The sequence below is a fragment of the Oncorhynchus kisutch genome, unplaced genomic scaffold, assembly GCF_002021735.2.
Source record: "Oncorhynchus kisutch isolate 150728-3 unplaced genomic scaffold, Okis_V2 scaffold697, whole genome shotgun sequence".
Classification (NCBI taxonomy): Eukaryota; Metazoa; Chordata; class Actinopteri; order Salmoniformes; family Salmonidae; genus Oncorhynchus; species Oncorhynchus kisutch.
In genome coordinates, this window is record NW_022262642.1 from 291152 (window position 1) to 307500 (window position 16349).

Consider the following 16349-nt stretch of genomic DNA (forward strand, 5'->3'; position numbering starts at 1 on the left):
ACAAATATTTTTTTAGACTTCATTTAAAGGTTTAAGCATAAGGTTAGCAGTGTGCTTAAGGTTATGTTTAAACCCAGATTTGAAGTAATTGTAGGAATAGTCAAGAGTTTAGCCATAATTATGACTTTGTGGCTGTGGTATCTAGGAACGACCACTAAAAGAGGGGGTGCCTGATTTCTCGACCACTGATGATGACGTCCCCCCACGGCTCTTGTAGCCATAGCAGCCGAACACGACAACGGTCGTAAACACACAAAAAAAACGGATACCAGAAATATTTTTCTCACTGAAGAGATCTTGTTGTTTTGTTTTACCTGACAACGCCAGCTGTACGTAAAACTAGCTAAGGTCGCTAGCAGCGCCTAAATTGTATGCTAACTAGTTTCTCTAACTAACGTTAGCTAGCTGCATTGTATTGCTAGCTAGGTTAGCTTAGCTTGTTAACATTGTCTAGCCGCTATCTTTTGCAGTTTGTGAAAAATACTAAACATAATAGTTAATAATAATAGTTTGCTAGTGTAGTTTAGCAAGGAAACTTAACTGCTAATGTTATTAGCTAGTTCTAGCTAACGTTACAAGCTGGCCAATATTTTATATTGCTTTTAAATAGTTAGGAATTTAAAAAAATCGTATTAACACTTTGTTCTAGCTAGCTAATTTGTGTAGGTAGATAAAGTAAACAAAATGATATAGTTAGAGAAACAGCAAGTACACTCACTAGTACTAGCTGTGGCTAGTGTTTTTAGTTTGACAATCCGACGATGTCAAAGAATGCCACTTTTATTGGCCCCTAGGCCTAACTCATGCAGCTGTATGGTGATAATGAGCTGAAATGCCGAATAGAGGCATTTGATCCATTCAGAATCGCTGCTACATGAATCTTTTCCGACAATTATCTGAGTTTGGACAGCAATGTTTAGTCTGATGGCGAATTGTTGCAACTGGTTGAAACGCTGGCGGCAGCCCGCAAGGTGAGTGCATGAAGTATCATTCCATGTGTAACTCTGTGTTGTTGTATGTGTCGAACTGCTATGCTTTATCTGGGCCAGGTCGCAGTTGCAAATGATAACTTGTTCTCAACTAGCTTACCTGGTTAAATAAAGGTGAAATAAAATAAATAAAAAATCTGACTACTAGTTAGCTAACGGAAGTTAAATTGTCTGGTTATGTATTTAAATATTCACACTATTTTTGATGTATTGGCTATTTGATTTGTGAATGGGGTACCAGTGCTGCCAGCCATCCACCCAGTTCACCCCATGTCAGAATCTGTGATTACATAGAATGTCTTGTTCGCTATATATCACCCAACCGAGATGTGTGGTATATAGCATGCTGCTGCCTGATTACCGGGTAGTCATGTAACCAGTGACTAAGGTGCTAAACTACAGCCACTTTTGGCAGCTGTCACTCCTTAAAACTGCAGAAGTACCCCCCCCCTCTCTCCGGGGGCCGGATTAAAAAGGCATAAACCCCAGGGCTGTTATTCTGTATGTTCTCTTTCATTCTGTTTGCTTTCATGACATGCCTATTCTTACTATAACATATATGTGTGTTGTTGACTGTGATAAAGGCACAGGATCGTGGGCAGTGTGTGTTGTTGACTGTGATAAAGGCACAGGATCGTAGGCAGTGTGTGTTGTTGACTGTGATAAAGGCACAGGATCGTAGGCAGTGTGTGTTGTTGACTGATAAAGGCACAGGATCGTAGGCAGTGTGTGTTGTTGACTGTGATAAAGGCACAGCATCGTAGGCAGTGTGTGTTGTTGACTGTGATAAAGGCACAGGATCGTAGGCAGTGTGTGTTGTTGACTGTGATAAAGGCACAGCATCGTGGGCAGTGTGTGTTGTTGACTGTGATAAAGGCACAGCATCGTAGGCAGTGTGTGTTGTTGACTGTGATAAAGGCACAGCATCGTAGGCAGTGTGTGTTGTTGACTGTGATAAAGGCACAGCATCGTAGGCAGTGTGTGTTGTTGACTGTGATAAAGGCACAGCATCGTAGGCAGTGTGTGTTGTTGACTGTGATAAAGGCACAGCATCGTAGGCAGTGTGTGTTGTTGACTGTGATAAAGGCACAGCATCGTAGGCAGTGTGTGTTGTTGACTGTGATAAAGGCACAGGATCGTAGGCAGTGTGTGTTGTTGACTGTGATAAAGGCACAGCATCGTAGGCAGTGTGTGTTGTTGACTGTGATAAAGGCACAGCATCGTAGGCAGTGTGTGTTGTTGACTGTGATAAAGGCACAGCATCGTAGGCAGTGTGTGTTGTTGACTGTGATAAAGGCACAGCATCGTAGGCAGTGTGTGTTGTTGACTGTGATAAAGGCACAGCATCGTAGGCAGTGTGTGTTGTTGACTGTGATAAAGGCACAGCATCGTAGGCAGTGTGTGTTGTTGACTGTGATAAAGGCACAGCATCGTAGGCAGTGTGTGTTGTTGACTGTGATAAAGGCACAGGATCGTAGGCAGTGTGTGTTGTTGACTGTGATAAAGGCACAGGATCGTAGGCAGTGTGTGTTGTTGACTGTGATAAAGGCACAGCATCGTAGGCAGTGTGTGTTGTTGACTGTGATAAAGGCACAGCATCGTAGGCAGTGTGTGTTGTTGACTGTGATAAAGGCACAGCATCGTAGGCAGTGTGTGTTGTTGACTGTGATAAAGGCACAGCATCGTAGGCAGTGTGTGTTGCTGACTGTGATAAAGGCACAGCATCGTAGGCAGTGTGTGTTGTTGACTGTGATAAAGGCACAGCATCGTAGGCAGTGTGTGTTGCTGACTGTGATAAAGGCACAGCATCGTAGGCAGTGTGTGTTGTTGACTGTGATAAAGGCACAGCATCGTAGGCAGTGTGTGTTGTTGACTGTGATAAAGGCACAGCATCGTAGGCAGTGTGTGTTGTTGACTGTGATAAAGGCACAGGATCGTAGGCAGTGTGTGTTGTTGACTGTGATAAAGGCACAGGATCGTAGGCAGTGTGTGTTGTTGACTGTGATAAAGGCACAGCATCGTAGGCAGTGTGTGTTGTTGACTGTGATAAAGGCACAGCATCGTAGGCAGTGTGTGTTGTTGACTGTGATAAAGGCACAGCATCGTAGGCAGTGTGTGTTGTTGACTGTGATAAAGGCACAGCATCGTAGGCAGTGTGTGTTGTTGACTGTGATAAAGGCACAGCATCGTAGGCAGTGTGTGTTGTTGACTGTGATAAAGGCACAGCATCGTAGGCAGTGTGTGTTGTTGACTGTGATAAAGGCACAGGATCGTAGGCAGTGTGTGTTGTTGACTGTGATAAAGGCACAGGATCGTAGGCAGTGTGTGTTGTTGACTGTGATAAAGGCACAGCATCGTAGGCAGTGTGTGTTGTTGACTGTGATAAAGGCACAGCATCGTAGGCAGTGTGTGTTGTTGACTGTGATAAAGGCACAGCATCGTAGGCAGTGTGTGTTGTTGACTGTGATAAAGGCACAGCATCGTAGGCAGTGTGTGTTGTTGACTGTGATAAAGGCACAGCATCGTAGGCAGTGTGTGTTGTTGACTGTGATAAAGGCACAGCATCGTAGGCAGTGTGTGTTGTTGACTGTGATAAAGGCACAGCATCGTAGGCAGTGTGTGTTGTTGACTGTGATAAAGGCACAGCATCGTAGGCAGTGTGTGTTGTTGACTGTGATAAAGGCACAGCATCGTAGGCAGTGTGTGTTGTTGACTGTGATAAAGGCACAGCATCGTAGGCAGTGTGTGTTGTTGACTGTGATAAAGGCACAGCATCGTAGGCAGTGTGTGTTGTTGACTGTGATAAAGGCACAGCATCGTAGGCAGTGTGTGTTGTTGACTGTGATAAAGGCACAGCATCGTAGGCAGTGTGTGTTGTTGACTGTGATAAAGGCACAGCATCGTAGGCAGTGTGTGTTGTTGACTGTGATAAAGGCACAGCATCGTAGGCAGTGTGTGTTGTTGACTGTGATAAAGGCACAGCATCGTAGGCAGTGTGTGTTGTTGACTGTGATAAAGGCACAGCATCGTAGGCAGTGTGTGTTGTTGACTGTGATAAAGGCACAGCATCGTAGGCAGTGTGTGTTGTTGACTGTGATAAAGGCACAGCATCGTAGGCAGTGTGTGTTGTTGACTGTGATAAAGGCACAGCATCGTAGGCAGTGTGTGTTGTTGACTGTGATAAAGGCACAGCATCGTAGGCAGTGTGTGTTGTTGACTGTGATAAAGGCACAGCATCGTAGGCAGTGTGTGTTGTTGACTGTGATAAAGGCACAGCATCGTAGGCAGTGTGTGTTGTTGACTGTGATAAAGGCACAGCATCGTAGGCAGTGTGTGTTGTTGACTGTGATAAAGGCACAGCATCGTAGGCAGTGTGTGTTGTTGACTGTGATAAAGGCACAGCATCGTAGGCAGTGTGTGTTGTTGACTGTGATAAAGGCACAGCATCGTAGGCAGTGTGTGTTGTTGACTGTGATAAAGGCACAGCATCGTAGGCAGTGTGTGTTGTTGACTGTGATAAAGGCACAGCATCGTAGGCAGTGTGTGTTGTTGACTGTGATAAAGGCACAGCATCGTAGGCAGTGTGTGTTGTTGACTGTGATAAAGGCACAGCATCGTAGGCAGTGTGTGTTGTTGACTGTGATAAAGGCACAGCATCGTAGGCAGTGTGTGTTGTTGACTGTGATAAAGGCACAGCATCGTAGGCAGTGTGTGTTGTTGACTGTGATAAAGGCACAGCATCGTAGGCAGTGTGTGTTGTTGACTGTGATAAAGGCACAGCATCGTAGGCAGTGTGTGTTGTTGACTGTGATAAAGGCACAGGATCGTAGGCAGTGTGTGTTGTTGACTGTGATAAAGGCACAGGATCGTAGGCAGTGTGTGTTGTTGACTGTGATAAAGGCACAGCATCGTAGGCAGTGTGTGTTGTTGACTGTGATAAAGGCACAGCATCGTAGGCAGTGTGTGTTGACTGTGATAAAGGCACAGCATCGTAGGCAGTGTGTGTTGTTGACTGTGATAAAGGCACAGCATCGTAGGCAGTGTGTGTTGTTGACTGTGATAAAGGCACAGCATCGTAGGCAGTGTGTGTTGTTGACTGTGATAAAGGCACAGCATCGTAGGCAGTGTGTGTTGACTGTGATAAAGGCACAGCATCGTAGGCAGTGTGTGTTGTTGACTGTGATAAAGGCACAGCATCGTAGGCAGTGTGTGTTGTTGACTGTGATAAAGGCACAGCATCGTAGGCAGTGTGTGTTGACTGTGATAAAGGCACAGCATCGTAGGCAGTGTGTGTTGTTGACTGTGATAAAGGCACAGCATCGTAGGCAGTGTGTGTTGTTGACTGTGATAAAGGCACAGCATCGTAGGCAGTGTGTGTTGTTGACTGTGATAAAGGCACAGCATCGTAGGCAGTGTGTGTTGTTGACTGTGATAAAGGCACAGCATCGTAGGCAGTGTGTGTTGTTGACTGTGATAAAGGCACAGCATCGTAGGCAGTGTGTGTTGTTGACTGTGATAAAGGCACAGCATCGTAGGCAGTGTGTGTTGTTGACTGTGATAAAGGCACAGCATCGTAGGCAGTGTGTGTTGCTGACTGTGATAAAGGCACAGCATCGTAGGCAGTGTGTGTTGTTGACTGTGATAAAGGCACAGCATCGTAGGCAGTGTGTGTTGTTGACTGTGATAAAGGCACAGCATCGTAGGCAGTGAGTGTTGTTGACTGTGATAAAGGCACAGCATCGTAGGCAGTGTGTGTTGTTGACTGTGATAAAGGCACAGCATCGTAGGCAGTGTGTGTTGTTGACTGTGATAAAGGCACAGCATCGTAGGCAGTGTGTGTTGCTGACTGTGATAAAGGCACAGCATCGTAGGCAGTGTGTGTTGTTGACTGTGATAAAGGCACAGCATCGTAGGCAGTGTGTGTTGCTGACTCTGATAAAGGCACAGCATCGTAGGCAGTGTGTGTTGTTGACTCTGATAAAGGCACAGCATCGTAGGCAGTGTGTGTTGTTGACTCTGATAAAGGCACAGCATCGTAGGCAGTGTGTGTTGTTGACTGTGATAAAGGCACAGCATCGTAGGCAGTGTGTGTTGTTGACTGTGATAAAGGCACAGCATCGTAGGCAGTGTGTGTTGTTGACTGTGATAAAGGCACAGCATCGTAGGCAGTGTGTGTTGTTGACTGTGATAAAGGCACAGCATCGTAGGCAGTGTGTGTTGTTGACTGTGATAAAGGCACAGCATCGTAGGCAGTGTGTGTTGTTGACTCTGATAAAGGCACAGCATCGTAGGCAGTGTGTGTTGTTGACTGTGATAAAGGCACAGCATCGTAGGCAGTGTGTGTTGTTGACTGTGATAAAGGCACAGCATCGTAGGCAGTGTGTGTTGTTGACTGTGATAAAGGCACAGCATCGTAGGCAGTGTGTGTTGTTGACTGTGATAAAGGCACAGCAGATAATGGGATGAGTAGATTGGATAAATTCGCTTGTTTATTATTAATAACCATTCGTTGCATCATCACATTTGCATACTGATGTAAGATAATGGGATGAGTAGATTGGATAGTCATAATTTAGGCTGATAATATAACCCAATCACTGTTGGCAAAACAAAAAAAGTTCAACGCATGGCTGACAGTGTATTGTGTGGAGTAGGCCTAGGTTATAGGCCCGGGTTCCCCAACTTGTGGCCGGAAGGTGGTTTTATTTGGCCCCCCAAATTATTTTTTCCCCCCTCCAGTGTTGGACATAAGACTGTAAAAACACCCAGGAAATCGGCTCCTAGTATTGATTTATTTATTGAATATGTTCCCAATTATTCCCACCATAATAGAGAGACACATGATCCTATACAAATGTAATCAGGGTTTGAAATGATTGTTTTAGTCAAACATATCTGTTTGGGCTTCTTGTAGTCAATCTGCAGTCTACAAATGATTAGTAATTATGGTCAGACATTGACTTGCATTGGTTTTGTGCTGTAAATGCTAACAGAGACATTGACTTACATTGGTTTTGTGCTGTAAATGCTAACAGAGACATTGACTTACATTGGTTTTGTGCTGTAAATGCTAACAGAGACATTGACTTACATTGGTTTTGTGCTGTAAATGCTAATACGATGGAGACAGTGACAAACTATCCATTTAAGGCCACATCCCAGGCCATTCATTGTGTAAATACCTTCATTATGCAAAACATTGTAATAAATGAATGAAAAAGATAAGCACCAAATAAGATCTGGAAGTGATATGGTGTTCATCTTTTCCTGTTGGTGTTGAGGCATACAGCTGGCTCTACACAACCAATGGGGTGGGTGGGTTTATCTGGTGAACAGCTGGCTCTACACAACCAATGGGGTGGGTGGGTTTATCTGGTGAACAGCTGGCTCTACACAACCAATGGGGTGGGTGGGTGGGTTTATCTGGTGAACAGCTGGCTCTACACAACCAATGGGGTGGGTTTATCTGGTGAACAGCTGGCTCTACACAACCAATGGGGTGGGTTTATCTGGTGAACAGCTGGCTCTACACAACCAATGGGGTGGGTTTATCTGGTGAACAGCTGGCTCTACACAACCAATGGGGTGGGTTTATCTGGTGAACAGCTGGCTCTACACAACCAATGGGGTGGGTGGGTTTATCTGGTGAACAGCTGGCTCTACACAACCAATGGGGTGGGTGGGTTTATCTGGTGAACAGCTGGCTCTACACAACCAATGGGGTGGGTTTATCTGGTGAACAGCTGGCTCTACACAACCAATGGGGTGGGTTTATCTGGTGAACAGCTGGCTCTACACAACCAATGGGGTGGGTTTATCTGGTGAACAGCTGGCTCTACACAACCAATGGGGTGGGTTTATCTGGTGAACAGCTGGCTCTACACAACCAATGGGGTAGGTGGGTTTATCTGGTGAACAGCTGGCTCTACACAACCAATGGGGTAGGTGGGTTTATCTGGTGAACAGCTGGCTCTACACAACCAATGGGGTGGGTGGGTTTATCTGGTGAACAGCTGGCTCTACACAACCAATGGGGTGGGTGGGTTTATCTGGTGAACAGCTGGCTCTACACAACCAATGGGGTAGGTGGGTTTATCTGGTGAACAGCTGGCTCTACACAACCAATGGGGTGGGTGGGTTTATCTGGTGAACAGCTGGCTCTACACAACCAATGGGGTGGGTTTATCTGGTGAACAGCTGGCTCTACACAACCAATGGGGTGGGTGGGTTTATCTGGTGAACAGCTGACTCTACACAACCAATGGGGTGGGTGGGTTTATCTGGTGAACAGCTGGCTCTACACAACCAATGGGGTGGGTTTATCTGGTGAACAGCTGGCTCTACACAACCAATGGGGTGTGTTTATCTGGTGAACAGCTGGCTCTACACAACCAATGGGGTGTGTTTATCTGGTGAACAGCTGGCTCTACACAACCAATGGGGTGGGTTTATCTGGTGAACAGCTGGCTCTACACAACCAATGGGGTGGGTTTATCTGGTGAACAGCTGGCTCTACACAACCAATGGGGTGGGTTTATCTGGTGAACAGCTGGCTCTACACAACCAATGGGGTGGGTTTATCTGGCGAACAGCTGGCTCTACACAACCAATGGGGTGGGTGGGTTTATCTGGTGAACAGCTGGCTCTACACAACCAATGGGGTGGGTGGGTTTATCTGGTGAACAGCTGGCTCTACACAACCAATGGGGTGGGTGGGTTTATCTGGTGAACAGCTGGCTCTACACAACCAATGGGGTGGGTGGGTTTATCTGGTGAACAGCTGGCTCTACACAACCAATGGGGTGGGTGGGTTTATCTGGTGAACAGCTGGCTCTACACAACCAATGGGGTGGGTGGGTTTATCTGGTGAACAGCTGGCTCTACACAACCAATGGGGTGGGTTTATCTGGTGAACAGCTGGCTCTACACAACCAATGGGGTGGGTTTATCTGGTGAACAGCTGGCTCTACACAACCAATGGGGTAGGTGGGTTTATCTGGTGAACAGCTGGCTCTACACAACCAATGGGGTAGGTGGGTTTATCTGGTGAACAGCTGGCTCTACACAACCAATGGGGTAGGTGGGTTTATCTGGTGAACAGCTGGCTCTACACAACCAATGGGGTGGGTGGGTTTATCTGGTGAACAGCTGGCTCTACACAACCAATGGGGTGGGTGGGTTTATCTGGTGAACAGCTGACTCTACACAACCAATGGGGTGGGTGGGTTTATCTGGTGAACAGCTGGCTCTACACAACCAATGGGGTGGGTTTATCTGGTGAACAGCTGGCTCTACACAACCAATGGGGTGGGTTTATCTGGTGAACAGCTGGCTCTACACAACCAATGGGGTAGGTTTATCTGGTGAACAGCTGGCTCTACACAACCAATGGTGTGGGTGGGTTTATCTGGTGAACAGCTGGCTCTACACAACCAATGGGGTGGGTTTATCTGGTGAACAGCTGGCTCTACACAACCAATGGGGTGGGTTTATCTGGTGAACAGCTGGCTCTACACAACCAATGGTGTGGGTGGGTTTATCTGGTGAACAGCTGGCTCTACACAACCAATGGGGTGGGTTTATCTGGTGAACAGCTGGCTCTACACAACCAATGGGGTGGGTGGGTTTATCTGGTGAACAGCTGACTCTACACAACCAATGGGGTGGGTTTATCTGGTGAACAGCTGGCTCTACACAACCAATGGGGTGGGTTTATCTGGTGAACAGCTGGCTCTACACAACCAATGGGGTGGGTTTATCTGGTGAACAGCTGGCTCTACACAACCAATGGGGTGGGTTTATCTGGTGAACAGCTGGCTCTACACAAGCAATCAAATCAAAAATCAAATCAAATTTATTTATATAGCCCTTCGTACATCAGCTGATATCTCAAAGTGCTGTACAGAAACCCAGCCTAAAACCCCAAACAGCAAGCAATGCAGGTGTAGAAGCACGGTGGCTAGGAAAAAACTCCCTAGAAAGGCCAAAACCTAGGAAGAAACCTAGAGAGGAACCAGGCTATGTGGGGTGGCCAGTCCTCTTCTGGCTGTGCCGGGTGGAGATTATAACAGAACATGGCCAAGATGTTCAAATGTTCATAAATGACCAGCATGGTCCAATAATAATAAGGCAGAACAGTTGAAACTGGAGCAGCAGCACGGTCAGATGGACTGGGGACAGCAAGGAGTCATCATGTCAGGTAGTCCTGAGGCATGGTCCTAGGGCTCAGGTCCTCCGAGAGAGAGAATTAGAGAGAGCACACTTAAATTCACACAGGACACCGAATAGGACAGTAGAAGTACTCCAGATATAACAAACTGACCCTAGCCCCCCGACACATAAACTACTGCAGCATAAATACTGGAGGCTGAGACAGGAGGGGTCAGGAGACACTGTGGCCCCATCCAGGGACACCCTGGACAAGGCCAAACAGGAAGGATATAACCCCACCCACTTTGCCAAAGCACAGCCCCCCACACCACTAGAGGGATATCTTCAACCACCAACTTACCATCCTGAGACAAGGCTGAGTATAGCCCACAAAGATATCCACCACGGCACAACCCAAGGGGTGGGCGCCAACCCAGACAGGAATATCACATCAGTGACTCAACCCACTCCCCCTCCCAGGGACGTTATGAAAGAGCCCCAGTCAGCCAGTGACTCAGCCCCTGTAATAGGGTTAGAGGCAGAGAATCCCAGTGGAAAGAGGGGAACCGGCCAGGCAGAGACAGCAAGGGCGGTTCGTTGCTCCAGAGCCTTTCCGTTCACCTTCCCACTCCTGGGCCAGACTACACTCAATCATATGACCCACTGAAGAGATGAGTCTTCAGTAAAGACTTAAAGGTTGAGACCGAGTTTGCGTCTCTGACATGGGTAGGCAGACCGTTCCATAAAAATGGAGCTCTATAGGAGAAAGCCCTGCCTCCAGCTGTTTGCTTAGAAATTCTATGGACAATTAGGAGGCCTGCGTCTTGTGACCGTAGCGTACGTGTAGGTATGTACGGCAGGACCAAATCAGAGAGATAGGTAGGAGCAAGCCCATGTAATGCTTTGTAGGTTAGCAGTAAAACCTTGAAATCAGCCCTTGCCTTAACAGGAAGCCAGTGTAGGGAGGCTAGCACTGGAGTAATACGATCACATTTTTGGTTCTAGTCAGGATTCGAGCAGCCTTATTTAGCACCAACTGAAGTTTATTTAGTGCTTTGTCTGGGTAGCCGGAAAGTGGAGCATTGCAGTAGTCTAACCTAGAAGTGACAAAAGCATGGATTAATTCCGTCCTAACGGCCCGGAACAGTTGGTGGAGGGGCCGACCTAACGGCCCGGAACAGTTGGTGGAGGGGCCGACCTAACGGCCCGGAACAGTTGGTGGAGGGGCCGACCTAACGGCCCGGAACAGTTGGTGGAGGGGCCGACCTGACGGCCGGAACAGTTGGTGGAGGGGCCGACCTGACGGCCGGAACAGTTGGTGGAGGGGCCGACCTGACGGCCGGAACAGTTGTTGGAGGGGCCGACCTGATGGCCCGGAACAGTTGGTGGAGGGGCCGACCTGACGGCCGGAACAGTTGGTGGAGGGGCCGACCTGACGGCCGGAACAGTTGGTGGAGGGGCCGGCCGGAACAGTTGGTGGAGGGGCCGACCTGACGGCCGGAACAGTTGGTGGAGGGGCCGACCTGACGGCCTGAACAGTTGGTGGAGGGGCCGACCTGACGTCCGGAACAGTTGGTGGAGGGGCCGACCTGACGTCCGGAACAGTTGGTGGAGGGGCCGACCTGACGTCCGGAACAGTTGGTGGAGGGGCCGACCTGACGTCCGGAACAGTTGGTGGAGGGGCCGACCTGACGGCCGGAACAGTTGGTGGAGGGGCCGACCTGACGGCCGGAACAGTTGGTGGAGGGGCCGACCTGACGGCCGGAACAGTTGGTGGAGGGGCCGACCTGACTGCCGGAACAGTTGGTGGAGGGGCCGACCTGACGGCCTGAACAGTTGGTGTCCCTCTGACGCTAAACAGACAAGAGTATCGTGAGAACACGTGTCCCGCTGTAGAGAGATTTAAGGAAATCCCTAGCTAATCCTGCTGCTCTCTGGGCCTGGCCTGTACAGTGGGCGGGGGGTGGTTATGAAGTGTGTGTGTGTGACGTGTTTTCCGTCAGGGAGGCGTACTGTATATTTCGGTTGTTGTGGTTACTAGTTTGTGTCCCTGACGTCCGCCTGGTCAGTGCTCTCTGGGTCTGTAGAGTGGAGGGTGTTGTGGTTACTAGTTGGTGTCCCTGACGTCCGTCTGGTCAGTGCTCTCTGGGTCTGTAGAGTGGGGGGTGTTGTGGTTACTAGTTGGTGTCCCTGACGTCTGTCTGGTCAGTGCTCTCTGGGTCTGTAGAGTGGGGGTTGTTGTGGTCAGTGCTCTCTGGGTCTGTAGAGTGGGGGTTGTTGTGGTTACTAGTTTGTGTCCCTGACGTCTGTCTGGTCAGTGCTCTCTGGGTCTGTAGAGTGGGGGTTGTTGTGGTCAGTGCTCTCTGGGTCTGTAGAGTGGGGGTTGTTGTGGTCAGTGCTCTCTGGGTCTGTAGAGTGGGGGGTGTTGTGGTCAGTGCTCTCTGGGTCTGGACTGGTTGAAGCTCCCAGATGAAGTCTTCCTGGCTCCAGAGGACTGTCCACTGGATAGTGTGCTGGAAGTCCATACGGCGGAAGAGCCGCAGGCAAGTATTTCTACACGTTGATGTGTGTGTGTGTGTGTGTGTGTTGTCAGAGTGTGTGTGTGTTGTCAGAATATGAGTGTGTGTTGTCAGAATGTGTGTGTGTGTGTGTTTGTGTTGTCAGAATGTGAGTGTGTGTGTGCTGTCAGAATGTGAGTGTGTGTGTGTGTTGTCAGAATGTGAGTGTGTGTGTGTGTTGTCAGAATGTGAGTGTGTGTGTGTGTTGTCAGAATGTGAGTGTGTGTGTGTGTGTGTTGTCAGAATGTGAGTGTGTGTGTGTGTGTTGTCAGAATGTGAGTGTGTGTGTGTTGTCAGAATGTGAGTGTGTGTGTGTGTTGTCAGAATGTGAGTGTGTGTGTTGTCAGAATGTGAGCGTGTGTGTTGTCAGAATGTGAGTGTGTGTGTGTTAGAATGTGAGTGTGTGTGTGTGTGTGTTAGAATGTGAGTTTGTGTGTGTGTGTGTGTTTGAATGTGAGTATGTGAGTGTGTGTGTGTGTGTGTGTGTGTTAGAATGTGAGTGTGTGAGTGTGTGTGTGTGTGTTGTCAGAATGTGAGTGTGTGTGTTGTCAGAATGTGAGTGTGTGTGTGTGTGTGTTAGAATGTGAGTGTGTGTGTGTGTTAGAATGTGAGTGTGTGTGTGTGTTAGAATGTGAGTGTGTGTGTGTGTTAGAATGTGAGTGTGTGTTTTGGTTCTGTCAGCTTGTTGTTATTGGTCGTTTCCATGTGGAGGGTAGACGTATGTTTATTTGGTCAGCTGGTGTGTGTCTTTGTGTGTGTGTGTGTGTCTGTCTGTGTTTTGTGGAAGTGTGTGTTCCATAGGAGAGGCACTTTTTGATAGAGGCTAGGTGTCTGTGTGTGTGTGTGTGTGTGTGTGTGTGTGTGTGTGTGTGTGTCTAACAAGATGAGAGTATAAAGGTTGGATTTAGGATCTGGGCCGATTCATTGGAAGGTGAATGAATGATGGACGATAGTTCTAATATCCATCTCCCTTTTAAAGGAATGTCTCGAGGTGTTTGATAAGTCTGTTGACTCTGCATCGCTGTCTGTGTACATCCATAGATGTACCTAGCTGTTCACCGTGATTATGGACAGAGTGCTGACTCACCCAATCTGTGGTCATGTCCCTGTGGTGTTATCCCTGGGCAGCCCTAAGGTGGGGTGGGGGGTATTAGTGACCTGGGCTGCTGGCTAAGCCCCTCTTACAGTTACCACCTTAACCAGTAACATCTGAAGGACAGGGTGAGGTGAGGGTGGGAGTCACTCTGTCTGAGCTCTAAACCTGTCCTAGTGTGAGTCACTCTGTCTGAGCTCTGATGCGTTAGGCTAATATCAGATTATTCATCGTTTCTGTGTGGAGACTGGCGTTGAATGTTCAATGCTTTCTTTGGAAGTGGCTCAAGCTATAAAATCATTATTTATTCAACCTTTATTTAACTAGGCAAGTCAGTTAAGAACAAATTCTTATTTTCAATGACGGCCCTAGGAACAGTCTAGGAACTGCCTTGTTCAGGGGCAGAACGACAGAAGTTCACCTTGTCAGCTTGGGGGATTTGATCTTGCAACCTTTCGGTTACTGACCCAATGCTCTAACCACTAGGCTACCTGCCTCCTCTACACTCTAACCACTAGGCTACCTGCCTCCTCTACACTCTAACCACTAGGCTACCTGCCTCCTCTACACTCTAACCACTAGGCTACCTGCCTCCTCTACACTCTAACCACTAGGCTACCTGCCTCCTCTACACTCTAACCACTAGGTTACCTGCCTCCTCTACACTCTAACCACTAGGCTACCTGCCTCCTCTACACTCTAACCACTAGGCTACCTACCTCCTCTACACTCTAACCACTAGGCTACCTGCCTCCTCTACACTCTAACCACTAGGCTACCTGCCTCCTCTACCCTCTAACCACTAGGCTACCTGCCTCCTCTACACTCTAACCACTAGGCTACCTGCCGCCCCTACACTCTAACCACTAGGCTACCTGCCGCCCCTACACTCTAACCACTAGGCTACCTGCCTCCTCTACACTCTAACCACTAGGCTACCTGCCGCCCCTACACTCTAACCACTAGGCTACCTACCTCCTCTACACTCTAACCACTAGGCTACCTGCCTCCTCTACACTCTAACCACTAGGCTACCTGCCGCCCCTACACTCTAACCACTAGGCTACCTACCTCCTCTACACTCTAACCACTAGGCTACCTGCCTCCTCTACACTCTAACCACTAGGCTACCTGCCGCCCCTACACTCTAACCACTAGGCTACCTGCCACCTCTACACTCTAACCACTAGGCTACCTGCCGTCCCTACACTCTAACCACTAGGCTACCTGCCACCTCTACACTCTAACCACTAGACTACCTGCCTCCTCTACACTCTAACCACTAGGCTACCTGCCTCCTCTACACTCTAACCACTAGACTACCTGCCTCCTCTACACTCTAACCACTAGGCTACCTGCCACCTCTACACTCTAACCACTAGACTACCTGCCGTCCCTACACTCTAACCACTAGGCTACCTGCCGCCCCGAATAGAAAGCAATGTGTCTTGCTCTCTATCCTTTATGGAAGGGACACGCCATGAGTCACATGACATGTTGTAGACTAACCCCCCCCATATGAATATTGCCCTATCATTTTTCCTGCATGTCCTTCTACCACACCTCCATTTGAGTCTCTGTGTCATCTCTCTAGTAATCCATCTTCTCTGTGGTGTTTTTAGGAAAATAACACTGGTGATGGTTGGACTTGACAACGCTGGGAAGACTGCTACAGTACGCGGGATCCAGGGAGGTGAGTGGGTCGTCTTGACTTGAATCACTCACTTCTATTCTACTCGATTATAAGATGTTTCTTTGGGGGGGGGCTCGTTCTCTTCGTCGCTGAGTGTGTGTGTGTGTTGTGTTCCATCACAGAGAGCCCAGAGGACGTGGCCCCTACGGTAGGGTTCTCCAAGGTGGATCTGAAGCAGGGGAAGTTTGAGGTCACCATCTTTGACCTGGGCGGAGGGAAGAGGATCAGGTCTTTATACTCCTTGTCTTTCTGACACTCACACCTGCACTTTCTGCCCTGACTCTGCTGATAGGACTATTTTAAACAAAGGTCTACTTGCAGTGGCTGTGATATGTGGTCCCCCCCCCCCCCCCCCTACTAAATGTATAGTTGAATGTACTTCCTGTGGTGGCTGTGATATGTGGTCCCCCCCCCCCTACTAAATGTATAGTTGAATGTACTTCCTGCGGTGGCTGTGATATGTGCCCCCCCCCCTACTAAATGTATAGTTTGAATGTACTTCCTGTGGTGGCTGTGATATGTGGTCCCCCCCCCCCCTACTAAATGTATAGTTGAATGTACTTCCTGTGGTGGCTGTGATATGTGGTCCCCCCCCCCCCTACTAAATGTATAGTTGAATGTACTTCCTGTGGTGGCTGTGATATGTGGTCCCCCCCCCCCCCTACTAAATGTATAGTTGAATGTACTTCCTGTGGGGGCTGTGATATGTGGTGTGTGTCCCCCCCCCCTACTAAATGTATAGTTGAATGTACTTCCTGTGGTGGCTGTGATATGTGGTCCCCCCCCCCCCCCCTACTAAATGTATAGTTGAATGTACTTCCTGTGGTGGCTGTGATATGTGGTGTGTCGTCGTCGTCCCCCCCCCC

The 16349-nt window shown here is 48.5% G+C and overlaps 1 protein-coding gene across 8 annotated transcripts in view; it reads left to right on the forward strand.

Moving 5' to 3' along the window:
- The first annotated feature begins 195 nt into the window (after positions 1 to 195).
- The window catches only part of LOC116361458 (ADP-ribosylation factor-like protein 13B), a 30319-nt gene continuing 14165 nt past the window's right edge, over positions 196 to 16349 (forward strand). For 3 of the 8 annotated variants that reach the window (XM_031815892.1, XM_031815890.1, XM_031815894.1), the window contains exons 1-3: positions 12181 to 12682; positions 15413 to 15483; positions 15606 to 15711. In XM_031815892.1, the coding sequence (XP_031671752.1) occupies positions 12609 to 12682; positions 15413 to 15483; positions 15606 to 15711 (251 nt within the window). In that variant the 5' untranslated portion in view covers positions 12181 to 12608. Of the gene's footprint in view, positions 972 to 12180; positions 12683 to 15412; positions 15484 to 15605; positions 15712 to 16349 lie in introns of those variants that run through there. The other 5 variants (XR_004207599.1, XM_031815891.1, XM_031815895.1 and 2 more) reach the window with 4 other exon arrangements.